This window comes from Trachurus trachurus (genome assembly GCF_905171665.1).
Source record: "Trachurus trachurus genome assembly, chromosome: 17".
NCBI lineage: Eukaryota > Metazoa > Chordata > Actinopteri > Carangiformes > Carangidae > Trachurus > Trachurus trachurus.
Window position 1 is genome coordinate 23509537 of NC_139900.1, and position 14124 is coordinate 23523660.

Here is a 14124-nt window from a genome sequence, read left to right on the forward strand (position 1 = left end):
TACATCATCGGTTTTAGATTAAAAAGTGGGACGCAATTCTACTCGGAGAAATCAGCGGTTACTCACCATAGCCTGTTCAATTTTATTATCAATGGCAACAACATTGGTTCCAGAGGCACTGTAAAAAAGAAGAAGAGAGGTCATGTCAGAATCAATCACGTCATTTTCAGGATTCACACCCCCCTCAGACAGATTTCTCTGCTCAAAGCCCCCTTTTCCTTTTGCTCTTTTGTCTTTTTCCGAGACAGAGGGTAAATATCAGACAATAGTATAAAAGACTGTGCACAATCTAAATGAATGAAAGAGAAAAGTGTGTGAAAAACAGATGAGATATTGGTGCTCAGTGATCACATGGCTGGCCCCCACAGCTCACCACAGGAATCTAGGACAGATCGTATACAATGACCTGTCAACACTCTTGGTCATACCATTTACATCTTAACTCTAAATCTAGGTCAGGTTCATGAGTTCACAGTAGGAAAAAGGAGAGAGAGGTTTCACTGCAGGCAACATGACGTCCAAGTTAGTGCAAATAACGCATCATTTGGTGAAACTGCCATATTTGGTGTAGGTGTGGTAATGTCTCCGATGACAGCTGGCAGTCCTCGCGGGCACACACACAGAACCCCTGGGTCATTACCCACATGTCCTCTCTTCTACAACCATGACGGCCACGTTTCTGTTCAACTACGGCTCGGACAAGCTGCACGTATTTTCGGTGCACGTCATATTTAAGCACCAGGTCGGCTTGCTGATGTGTTTTACCTGCGGCGCGTCCGGTAGGTCAGCAGCGGTGGCGCGTGCCGTGTCGGGTCCACGGGGCAGCACGGCGGTTTGAAGGAGAACGTGCACGGCATGGCGCGGGCTGCTGCTGCTGCCGAGGCGACATGCGTGTCGGCGGAGGGAGAGAAAGGGCCGTCGGGGCGCACCGGCGGAGGTTTAACCGGGTAACGGTGACTACATTTAGAATAATGAAACGTGAACCCGCGCGAGGAGAAGCCGGAGAGGAATGAACCGGAGGCGGGGTGGGCGGCTATGACATGATTTTTGGCCCCGCCCGCCACGTAGTGACCTTTAACTGTAGTAACTGTAGTAAGAAGTGCAGAGGGAGGGGAGGGGTACGGAGGCCCAGTGGTGCAGTCATAATACTTCACCAAACGGGTTGGAAATCCTATTCTGGAGCTTTTTATTTTTATTTTTTACACAAAATAGTTTGAACCTATTAATTAAACGTTTTTCACAAAAATGAAAAAAGTCAGTCGATATTTGGACAGACAATCCTGTAAAAACAGTATCCAATCTTCATGAACGCGACGATTGAAGTCAATTGGATCATGATGTGTCAATCAAGCTGTCTGTCCTAGGGCTTGCATGACTTCAGATTTTTTAAAGTCAAATGTCATGAAAGTCAAGTCTACGTTGACTTCCTTCATATTTTTCCTGTCATAAATAAAACCACAGGAGTAGGGAATGCTTTGCAACAATCTGTAATCACCGACAGACAGCTGATGCATAGAAATTATGCAGAACAGCAGGTATATAAACAACAAGCTGCAAATCAGTTTTTACATGAAGGTAACATACACCACTATATAAGTGCAAAAGAAAATACTGCAGCCTGTCCGTTAAACAATTAGGGAGGTAAAAGACACAGGCAAGGGTCTGATAGTCACAATCACAGTCCTGCTCAGTCACATTTTCTGTTTTTCGATCCTGGTTGGTTGGTTAGTTGTTGTTGTGCACCACTACTGGCTCTCTCTCACGATCATCCACATCCTCACTGTGGACACCCTCACCTAGAATAAAATCAATAACCAAGTTTACCAAGGCCGTGCATTCGGCAATATGAGACAATTTAAATCAATTAGGGTGGCGGATTAGTTAGATTCAGCGCACTCAGCTGTTGCTTCTCCAAAATCATGTGATCAGCTACTAGTCAACGTCAAGCTCAAAACGTCATTGTGGAGCAGTAAGGCTAGCGTTAACTTTAAATATGTCACTCACTCGGTCCATTTATTCTCTTAATTACAGCTGGTGATGGATCACATCACTTCATGGAGCGAGTTATTCCAGCACCAGAGACAAGAAAGACTAGCTCTCTGTAGCCAGAAAGTTGTCAGGTTTGCTTTCCTACACTTCTTAATTGCACATCAGACTTAAGTCCAGCTGAGTCTGATGGGAACATCAGTTTTGCAGCAACTGTGGGTGCACGGAGCACATACCATGGCTTGATCCTGATTGCAGTGGCATAGGTTCAAGTCCAACTTCCGTCTGTCTGTCTCTCTCTCTCTCTCAGACATTTTCACCTCTCGCAGCTTGCAGAAAACATCAAGCATGCTAAAGGATCTTTCCACCCTGCCCACCATCTATCCTTCAGGTAGACGTACCAGTCCATTAAAACACGTACCACCAGACTGGTGAACAGTTTTTACCCCAGAGCCATCGCCACACTAAGATCTGCACTAAAAAGCAAAACAAAAATAACAACTGCACTAACCCAGTAACCCACTGGGTTATTGCGCAATAACCCACAGCTAATGTATTTTTTTTAATTATTATTATTGCACCCAATTCAAGGCGTGTGTCTGTCTGTGTGTTCTCACTATGTTGTGTTTAATTTTTCTGTGTAATTCAGTGTCCATGAAATGTCCACGGTTAACGCCAAAAACCAATTTCCCTATGGGGACAAATAAAGTCGTTCTTCTGACTGGTGCTTATTGTTGGTGCAACACTCAGTACACTAATTATACATATTTTTAGCATGTGGGTTTGTGTGTTAGTGAACGCTATTAGCCTTATCTTATTATTGTTGTAAGGCTGAGTCCTTTTTAACTGAGTGCAATATAATTTTGTTGTATGTGTATTCTTTATTGGTATATACTGTATATATGCACACACACAAGCAATGACAATAAAGGAACCTTAAAACTCTCTCTCTGGGCGTTGTATGGCACAACGGGTTGAGCAGGTGCCCCATATATAGACGCTACAGTCCGTGCAGCAGCGGCCCTGGTTAGATTCCCCCATTCTCTGTCTGTCTCCAACTGTCCTGTCAATAAAGGTATAAAAAAAAACCCTCTCTACCTCTGGCTAGTAAAGGCGAATATACTTTAAAATATGACAAAATTAAACATTTTGCAATATTATTGTAAAGCATTGGACATGTTGAAATTTTGACCTGCCGGCTGCCGATCATGACAAGCGTTGTTTAACGTCCGTGACACAAGGGTGACAGAAAAACAACGCCTTGTTTGACAGACATGAAGATCAAAGCCGACGTGTGGTAGGTAGGCGCCTGCGGTAGACAGGTCGCTACGGACTCCCCTTGAGGACAAGATGTTCTGTTCCTCCAAACCATCCCATTTCTTTGTGCGAGGCCAGCGGAAGCTCTCAGTTGATCGTTATCAACGGGCTGTATCGGTGGAGGAATGTTCCCCATACCTCTGCCGCTATACAACGCTGTCACTCACATCGTCGGTCCTGCTCTGCTGCCTTTGATCGGTCAGATATGACGATGTCTAACATGAGCTAGAAGCATGTACATCACAAAGTGAACAATGCAGACATGTGTTGAATAAAATACACACGGTGTCACTCAGGCTTTGCAGACGCGCAGCCATCTCTTCCGATAATGAAACCAGAGCAAGCCTATCTGCCGTCAGCACTCATTCATTAGTTTCTCTTTTTCTCCCCCACAGACCACATTATGTGACCCCCCACTTGTGGTTACATAACTTAAAAAAAAAAAAAAACTTCAACCTCAACTTCACCCAGTACCAAATGTGTGTTTAATTTAGACCAGGCGTCACACACAGGCCCTCCTATAGCTGTACTCCCTAACAGCAGTTTTCAACAGGCCTGTGCCCAGAGGAATCTCTCACTCTATAAACTACAGACACTGAATTGAGTCTGTGGGCTACACCCTTGTTCCTTTTCCAGTGGCTTCTTACAACAAAAAATATTCCTCAACCAAACCCTGTAATAATCTGCTATATTCACATTCTCAGAGCCTTTCCTAGGATTTTTTTTTTACCTTACAATAAACAATGGTAAATACACTGCATATGCCATAGGGGTGGGAGAAAAAATCGATTCACATAGATATCGCGATATCTTTTTTGACGATTTTTAAATCGATTTTTTTTTTCAAAAATGTTTTAAATATTGTGCAATGTGTATTTGTTAGCCTCTTTTACATACAGAGAGTACAGGCTTTGAAAAGGGTTTAAGTTCACTTTATAATGGAGTATGTTAATTTATAGGCTCCTACAGTATTTGTGTGCAGATAAATGTTAAAAATGCAGACTAAAAATCGAGAGAATCGGCAATATCGTAGAATCACAATTTAAATCGAATCGCCATCCAAAAAATCGTAGAAGAATCGAATCGGGAGAAAAGCATATCGTCCCAGCCCTAATATGCCATATTCTCTACAGATTTACAAAAATCTACTTGTTTGCATAAACAGAAATTATGTGATTTTTTGGATCCCGTTTGGCAGCGACAAGTAAGACGACCAATCAATCAACAATCAATAGTTGTAGACTTTTTGTGAACTTGAGCAACTTAATCAAATTAATTAAATGTCCAATAATAATAATAAGTTTTGAGATGAGCCTGATTAAGAATGAGAGCATTAGGACAGACGTCACTGTTGCTGATGCAAATTGTTGGAGGACTCGCAGAAGACAGGTTTTGCATTTTGGCAATTTTTCATTATGTTGATTAATTTGGGTGAGCGTTATTGTTATTGGCACCATTGGATTGGTATTAAAAAAACAAACATCTAAATGTTAATCATCACCTTGCTTGTTTTGTTCGGCTAGAAAACAGATGAAATCAACAGGTCTTACATGTTCAAAGCTTGGAACCAGGAATCAATTGAAAAAACAAAACAAAATTGTTAGGCAGTGAGGTTTGTGTCATCTTAACTTGAATACCATATTGTGTTGTAGCTCCTTGTCCTAATGGCTTTTAATTATCTCTCTCTCCATTATGCACTGTCTCTTGAGGCATTCCAGCAGCTGGATTCAGTAGTTGCAACAATGAGATGGGATCAACCGAGAATAAAAGAAGAGGAAACCCCCTCTGAGTTTTACTGTCAGTGTCCGGACACGTGACCTGCCAATGATACATTTGTAACTAGGGAGACTGGAAAACATCAACATGAAATAATACTTCTTTAAGAGTCTGTGATAGATTTTCATGGTGCCTGGAGCCAAGGCCTGGATGATTAACTGTAGTTCTGCTTCCTGGAGTCAAAGTGGGCAAGATGATTTTGTTAAGTCATGACATTTTGGGTGGCTACTCGTTACTTCATCTGCAAAATGTACAAGATACACTGAAGCAAGCAGGAACAACAATCAAGTCAAAAACCATATTAGGGAAACATCTGGTATTCAAAGTAGGACTTCCAAGAACAACTGGCACTGGGGGGAGTTTCTGGAAACCACAGCATGAGTGAGTAGTGTTTTGGAGCTCAATAGAGCGACTGAGCCTCACATGATCTTGTTTAAACCTCTAGAGCTCAAGTCAAAGTCAAGAACTTGTTTGAGCGCCTGACTTCAAAAAAAAAAAAAAAAAAACTAAACACGTTCAACGCATGATAAAGGCACCTCCTCTGTTTTAGCAGTGTTACAAAGCAAACACTATATATCTACTGATGCACTTGAGGTCAGGACCCACAGGCCTTAGGGCTGGGCTGAGATGAAACAGACTACTAATGAGCGTTTGAACCGACTCTTTCTCTGATTATGCAACCATTACTTCCATAAAGCCTTTACATTAAAAGCACAGAGGCTAAAAAAAAAACCCCGGGGGGGAGGGTTTGGCGTGTCCCATACAGTATTAGCTGTAAATCAGGAATGTCAATAAAAAGTCCATTAGAGGGAGAAAAGTTTATGCTCACAGACCGAGGGCGAGAGGAGCAGCGAGGGCGGGCGACTCATCTGTGCATTGAATGGTTGTCATTTCTTGCCTCTGGCAAAACTGCTGGCATATTCAAGAACAGTGGGTTTCCTTCAGCTACGCAGGAAGAACAAAGCTAAGTCTATTTAACTCGACCTGAGACATGATGAAACAAGTTCAAAGCTCAGAGTAACAAGTTCAGAGGCAGGGCCAGATCATATGCCCAAGGATAACAGGTGCACAAGTCAGTCACACCGAGACGTCTGTGATGCACACGTACGTATCTCTCCGGTGTAAACTCGGGTTCCCGTTTCCCTACATGGGTATGAGGCTTTGCACTGCTTTAGTGCACTTAATTCAACACCAAAAGTATATAGATAATACAAAGTCCTTTTCACACCCAGATGGGCAGAAATATACTTTCACTTTATGAAAGACCTGACAACTTCCACTGTCTATGTTACATCAGACAGCTGTGAACATAGAAAGGCACGGGCAGTTGCCCAGCAGCAGTGAATAAAATGGGGAAGTGCTAAAATTACAACCAAGCGAGCACCAAAACTCTGTGAAGGTCATGACTTGGATCTAATGATCAGGAAGCAGTGAATATTATTAACTGAGACAGTCGTCTATTACTGTAGGTTCTCTGCAAAAATGTTTAGGAAAGCAGTTGATGGATCTGGGCGCTTACCTGAAGTGGGCAGGCTGAGCTCTGCCCAGCTCTGAGTTGACCTCAGTTAGGTCCCCTGTGAGTGCTGCTGCCACATACCCTGATGAAGGCCACAGAGGCCCAAACATGTTGGTTTTTATGTTCTATATGAACTAGCTGTCAAAATAAAGGCTTTTTTTTAATGTTTACACCAAAGAGTAGCCTTGGTCCCTGTTTTTTTCCTCATTTTTCCTGCATCTCCTAACCAAAGAGCTCCTTCCTGGGTGTTACTTCCCACATGAGCGCTTCATTGGACTTGATTAAACATCATATTGAAATTATTAGGAAATACACATGGTGGGTTTCATGCAAAAAAGGTGGACGATAAAATAGATGCCATGTCTGTAAACCAAATATAAAAATATAAAACTTAAGTTAGCCAATAGAACACAAATACTTAAAATGGGTTGGAACAGCTGGCCAGAAAGAAGTGCACATATGTACACCTGTAAAACTCACTTACCGGTATTTATATCACTCATTTGTTTAATCTGCACAAAAATAGAGATGCAAAAACTACAGTTCACCATGTTATGTATCATGTCCTGGACTATGTCTAGGCCAGGTGCAGTGACTTCCTGGACTCTCCTCTAGCTGCATGTAAACATAAAAAAGCTGTTTAAACATGGTTCTAGTTAATGCTTTTCTCCCGATTCGATTCTTCTACGATTTTTTGGATGGAGATTCGATTTAAATTGCGATTCTACGATATTGCCGATTCTCTCGATTTTTAGTCTGCATTTTTAACATTTATCTGCACACAAATACTGTAGGAGCCTATAAATTAACATACTCCATTATAAAGTGAACTTAGACCCTTTTCAAAGCCTGTACTCTGTATGTAAAAGAGGCTAACAAATACACATTGCACAATATTTAAAAAATTTCAACAACAACAACAAAAAAAAATCGATCTAAAAATCGTCAAAAAAGATATTGCGATATCTATGTGAATCGATTTTTTCTCCCACCCCTAGTTCTAGTACTGTGTACCTGCAGAGCTCGGAGCCCATCAGCACCTGAATGTGTATTTTGCTAAAAGTTTGAAAATATTGTAAAATAAAAACTTTAATACACTGCTTGATTTACTTTTTATGAGAAAAAAAAACACCAAGCCAAGATTGATGAGGAATAGAGGTCTTCACGGGTCCAATTTGACGGACCCAAACCGAAATGGACCCGTGAAAATTGTACCGGGAGCCGACTGTCACCGAGCTATTATTGTAAATATGAGTTCCGTACCCGAGCAGCACGAGATAGGTCGGAACCGGCTCCGAATACAACCGTGTCATACTGTACCAGCCCCGAACCCTAAAAAACCCGTGGATCGGGGATGCCCAAGTTGCTTTATGATTTAATACAAGTTTTTTAGCTTTAAATAAGACTTGTTTTTATTACTTTGTTTCTTACCTAAACGTAGTCTAAGTACACACACATACACATCACATCTGGATCAATCACATGTCCTGCAAGTGGTAAAGACTCCAAGCAGGACGACTGGTGACTGGGTGTTCTTTAAACTCACTCTTTCATCCACGTGCACACTCTAGTTGTAGTGTTACTTGTTTATCAGCACTGAGTACTGGGACAGTTCCAGGTCTATTTACAATGTCTGTGCTCTGAATGACATGTCACCACAAAAAGACGAGGAAAAGCAACACTGCCAATAGGAGCCGATTCATTCCTGAGCCCGTTTGACCCAGAGTGAATGTTGTTTGCGCCCTTTTTACATTGCTGACAAAATCTGATTTTAGTGGGGCCGAGTGGGTTCCTTGACCCGTGGAGAAGGGGCTTTTAGAGGTAAATGGTAAATGGACTTGCACTTATATAGCGCTTTTCTAGTCACTTGGACCACTCAAAGTGCTTTACACTGTAGGTCACATTGACCCTTTCACACACACATTCATACAGCGCTAGGCACTGTATGGACGCATCGGGGGGCAAGTGTGGGTTCAGTGTCTTGCCCAAGGACACTTCGATATGTTGACTGGAGGAGCCTGGAATCAAACCACCGACCTTCCGGACAACCTGCTCATGAGCCACAGCTGCCCAGAGGGATTGAGATAAGACAGAAAAATGTATTCAATGTGCGCAACATATACCGTAAATTCCGGACTATTAAGCGCACCTGAATATAAGCCGGACCAGCTAAATTTGAAAAGAAAAATAGATTTTGTACATATATAGGCCGCACCTGAATAGAAGCCGCAGGTTTTTCATGTTGTAACATGAGATATTTACACAGAAAGACAGTGCATGGAACTATACAAGTCCGCTCGCTTTTCCGCTGTTTTGGTAACGCTCCTCTCGCCCATGTTTGTTTGTTTACAACGAAGCCGGCGAAAAATCAATAAATGGAGCGGTGGATAACATTACATAACATATACGATGTTACGGCGCGTGTGTTTGTGTATAGTCTTAACCATGAACAAAAGATTACAGGTTATGGAGCGCGTTTGTGTCGCGGTGCCGCAGAGACAAGAGCTGGGACACCGGGGCGGCGGCCTGGTACTACACTGATGCTGCAAGGTTGGTTTTCAGCCGTGAGACGCCAGGTTGAAGACAGAGAGCCTCCGTTCTCACGCGTAACAAGTCACAACTCATGTAGTTAATGATCACAATTACTTAAGGTAGAAATGTAGCATAGCCACGGGAAAAATCCTGCTTAGTTCCTCTCGTTTTTTTTTCAAACTGTGCCTGAACGGCACCAACACGGCATCAACACAGCACCAACAGACAGTAACATGCCGGTTAGAAAATAAGACTGCACCAACACTCAAAACTAGTGTCTTCTTCGGCGCATAATCTTTCCCCACATGTCTGTCTCACTTGCGCTTCCTGCTAGAGCGCCCCCCGGAGGCCGTTAGCCAGTAAAAATCTATAAATTAGCCGCATCGTTGTATAGGCTGCAGGGTTCAAAGCCTGTGAAAAAAGTAGCGGCTTATAGTCCGGAAATTATGGTATATTTTTCTATACGAGTCATTTTTTTCAACATTACAGGCGTGGTGCCGTTACATACCTGAACATCATGGACAGTGTCCTGGTTTACATGTAGCTCCTTATAAACAGCTACATTGTAGTAAAAAGGAGCTGTAGGTTAAAAATCAGTGTCTGCTTTTTGTCAAAATGTCACCTACTTGTTCAGCACATTCTGACTTTCATAATATCTTCCATGACTTCATCTGGCTGCTTTCGGCACAATCCCAAAGAAACTCGAATAAAATAAGACTTATTAAGGATCGAGACCAAAGGTCATCTCCACGATCTACCAAACACAGAGACTAAAACAAAGACCCGATTATCTTTGCTTCCATGGAAACAAAAGAAGCAGCCCTTGGCAGATCAGTGTATCCACAACAGCACCACAGGAAGAAAAAAAAAAACAGTGAAGTGTGGGGCTCATATCAGCACTTTTGTGCCATCCTACTATACTGTTGAGAGGAGCTGCAGTTGGGCAAATAGAACCGGGCAAACACTGAGAGAGAATAAAAGCCAAACAGATGTTGTGTCTTAAAGTAGTAACACTACATCTCAGTTTTAGATAATGCTATTACAATATCGATTTAGCCGTTAACTGCTGAGGCGGCAAATGCCCCGACATTATTGTGTGGGTAAGTGTGTGTGTGTTTTCTTAGTGGCTGGTGATGGTGCGTCAGCTGTATATTTCTCTAAAAACGGTTTCATTTCCTGTCCTGTCACCCAGATATGGTCATGTATGCTTCCCTTTTTATTTTTGTTAAAAGGCATTATATATATACACACACACGTTCTTCGCTTTTGAAAGCAGACCTTCATTATATAGCAACAGGGTGAGGTTCTCTATGTCAGTAAGTGCCCGTTTGACTTCACACTACAGTGACCTAATTTTAAAGGTCTCAGAACTCAGTAACTTCAATGGGAAGGCGATGCTGCAGGCACCAGGCCTCACTCAGGCCGGTCAGTGTGTTGCGCTGGGAAGCCGAGAGCAACGAGCTGAAGATGTTAAAAGTTTCCAGTTGTTATTGGCATCAACATTTCCACACTTAAAAAGTGAATAACTGATGTGAGACATAGTATTTAAGTGCAATGAGCGGTCACATGAGTAAACTAGTTTCTGAAAATTCACGTGGCTCTTACGATCACAAGCGCCTCTTCAAAATGTCAAAGTGGACTGAAGAACTCCTTCCTGCTCCGACTGTGATCCTGTCACTTGTTTCTTAAGATTTACTAAGCAAAGGCCAGTTGGGGTGAGAACTGCCTGTATTTCTTTGTTTTCACTTCAGCATGACTTTGATTAGGTAATTGGATTAAGAGTCAAAGCCATTAATGGATCATTGAACTGATAAGTCAATCAAGAGAAAATTAGCTTGAGTCATCATCACTCTCTGCTTCTGTGTTTATGCAATAATCTGTTTAATGCTAGGTTTTCAAGGCTGATACTGATTTCACTATTGTGAAATTGTGAAATTCTTGATGAAGGTATGATGGCACATCCGCCAATAGAAGTGCTGTTTGCAAACAGTCTTTATAAACAGTTTACTGTCGAAAAATCAACATGGTTTCATGCACATCTCCTATTAGGTGCATCAATAAAAGCAAACTGTGACAAAGTGCAATGGAAACAGACTAAAGGTTCTGCTCTGCTTGACGGACAGAAAAAAGAAATGTGGTGACTAATCTTTCTCACTTTAAAGCAGAACTATGCAGGATTTCGGCTGTAATTATTGTGGCTCAGAGACACTGTGATGGTTGAGTGACCTATTATGAGGTGAATGGGGTCTAGGCCAATGCACCCCCCCCCCCCCACTGGCTGAAAACCGCTCTTGCAAGATCAGTCCTCCGTCTCGGTGTCCCAAATCTCATCAATGGATAGAACTATCGCGAGAAAAACAGTACGAGATAAGAACGCAGATGACGTCATGCATGTCATGAATCGTGATTGGTTTGAGTTCGGAAAGTCGGAGGAAACCATGGAAACATGAAATGTTTAGAAGTTCGGCTTGTGGCTAACACGGAGCTAATGCTAACACGGACACACACACACCATGGATCTTTTATAAGATAATGTAATACATCATGACACACACACGCCTTCGCGTTTTGGAACCTTTATTCATGTGTGTGTGTCTGTGTCTTTGTGTCTTTGTCTGTGTGTGGCCGTATTAGCGTTAGCTCCGTATTAGCGTTAGCTCCGTGTTAGCATTAGCTCCGTGTTAGCGTTAGCTCCGTGTTAGCAGGGCTTAGCAAACACCGCTCTCTACCTTCAGCAGTAAACACAAGCACGTGTAGGGAGGGGGTGGAGGAGGTGGTGGCGGTGAGTTTTTTTTTTTTTTTTACGACAGTGACATGTACCTCCCAGAACTGTGGGGGAGCCCCGGAGAGGGAAAAAAAGAGAAACCAACGAAGGAGCGAGCTATTTCCGGCCGACTTGCATAGTTCTGCTTTAATACATAAAAACAAACTGCCATGGCTAAAAAGAGAGGGACAGCTCCTCCGACAGCTCAGTCAGCTGCAGGTGAGTGACAGGTGAACGTGAACCGGCTGGAGAGCACAGCGCTGTTACAGGTGGCGCACATGCAGACATCCGTCTATCGTCTCTCCTTCCTTCAAAAAACACATCTGGACTGGCTCATATCATTATTATAACGCAACGTGCTGCCAACTGGAAATCAAATAATGTCCGTTCATTATGCGTTTGAAATATAGATGAATAAAAACTCATCATAATCCTTCTCCTTAGACCTGTTTGGTTTCAGAAAACAGTTTTTAAGATTTGCTTGTTTCGACATGTCCGACCTGTCCTGCTGTTGTTGATGCACTGCGCAGTGCATGCTTTGTAGTAAATGAAACAAATGCGACAAGTTTAGTACTGCATGAAAAAAGAAAAAGTTTCGTTCCACAAAGGCCTGGCCTACAAATTCATAAAAAATAAGACTGTTTTTTTTAAAATAAACTGATATGTGAAAATTTTCATAAAATTCAAATTGTGCATATGGAGGGAATATTTTTCACCGGACAATCTTGACCGGAGGGGTTAAAAAATACCGGACTTCAGCAGATTTTACCGGTCAAATACCGGTAATTACAGGATAAAGGAAACCCAGCACCCAAGATTTCAGCATTTTAAACAGGTGTGGAAGTCGTTAGAGATGTGGTCAGACAGAAGGAGATTACACCAAGGCAGTAAACAACTAGTACTCTGAAGTGACACAAACAGCATATGTTGTTAAAGAGAGAGGGTCACAGAAAACATTTATTGGCCAATCCTGTGCTCGCTGCCAAGCTTTGTTTCCAAACTCAGTCCCATGCACGTGGAGAAAGCAAAGCTCACTGCTACTGAACACGGCACACATGTTGTTACATTCTTTGCAGGCCTGTCCGGTCCAATCCGGTATAGTACGGTACCTATCAATGTGGGCCTTTGAGTCCCTTAATCTGCTGCCAGGCTGGAAGGCCTGGTAGAAAGCCTTGGAGGGGTTCCTGTGTCACATTCAGGGGAAGAGAAGAAGAGACAGAGATAGGGAAGAGTTGAAACAAGTGAACGCAGGCTAACGTTGTGATTTGTAGAAAAGATTCCTTCACGCATCAACGGAGAGAAAACACCTTCGCTTGTATTGTGTGGTTTGACTCGGCTGGAGGAAAAAAAGGCTCTTTTGCTTTCACTGAAACAGCAAAGGGGCTGCGGAAAGGGAGTCTTGACCTAAACATAGGAATGTATGTTCAAAGGTGGGGGACAGCTTCATAAACTTGAAGGGCCTCCCCCAGGCCGCTCACCTACAGTTAGCTGGCCGTCATTCAGACTTAGCTTGTTTTCCTCACAACTAAAAACGCACAGCATGAGCCGAGTGTCAGCTTTTGACTCGAAACTCTTCTCAGCTGCCGTTTGTTGACTTTTCCTGAAGTCATATTGCCACATTATAGAATTTAACATGACCTCCTATATTTCTGCTGGTGATTAGCTACAAGTACACTGTGTTCTATGCCAAGGGATGTTAAGTCGGGAAGGGGAAAGGAACCCCCCCCCCCCCCCCCCCCCTCACTCTGACCCTTACACACACACACACACACATACTTTATCTGCTCCCAGCTCGTGCCTTTCAAAACTAACTGCTTCTCTACCACATTCGCACAAACGCGAACACACACTGACACAAGCATATGCACACAGAGGAGTGAGCCAGCAGAGGCAGATACACACACACGCGCGCACGCGGGTACGCACGCACGCACACACACAGCACAGGGGAAGTTGATTTACAGCTTGTGTGTGAATATTATAGCAGCCAAGGCTCTTTTCCTAGAAATCTCTGGCACAAACTCGCTTAGTCACATTACCTCATGACTAAACACTCTCACAAACCTCCTCCCATGCCTCCTGCTTCATTTTACTTTGTGGGCAACGGCACAAGTTAAAAAAAAAACCCTCCGCAACACGTGTGGCAATCGCACACCTTCACAGAAAAACCTCTCTTTCTCCACCAGGAATCCAAACTCATAGCTGCGTGCGGGCGAGCTATAGGCCGACGCCG

At 42.9% G+C, this 14124-nt stretch overlaps 1 protein-coding gene across 2 annotated transcripts in view; it reads right to left on the reverse strand.

The window, feature by feature from the left end:
• Positions 1-14124, reverse strand: part of LOC311000950 (TSC22 domain family protein 2-like) — a 28925-nt gene that overhangs the window by 2311 nt on the left and 12490 nt on the right. Inside the window, exons 3-4 of one of the 2 annotated variants that reach the window (XM_083991872.1) lie at positions 13001-13075; positions 67-118 (exon numbers count right to left, since the gene is read on the reverse strand). In XM_083991872.1, the coding sequence (XP_083847998.1) occupies positions 67-118; positions 13001-13075 (127 nt within the window). The remainder of the gene's footprint in view (positions 1-66; positions 119-13000; positions 13076-14124) is intronic. The other variant, XM_083991873.1, reaches the window with a different exon arrangement.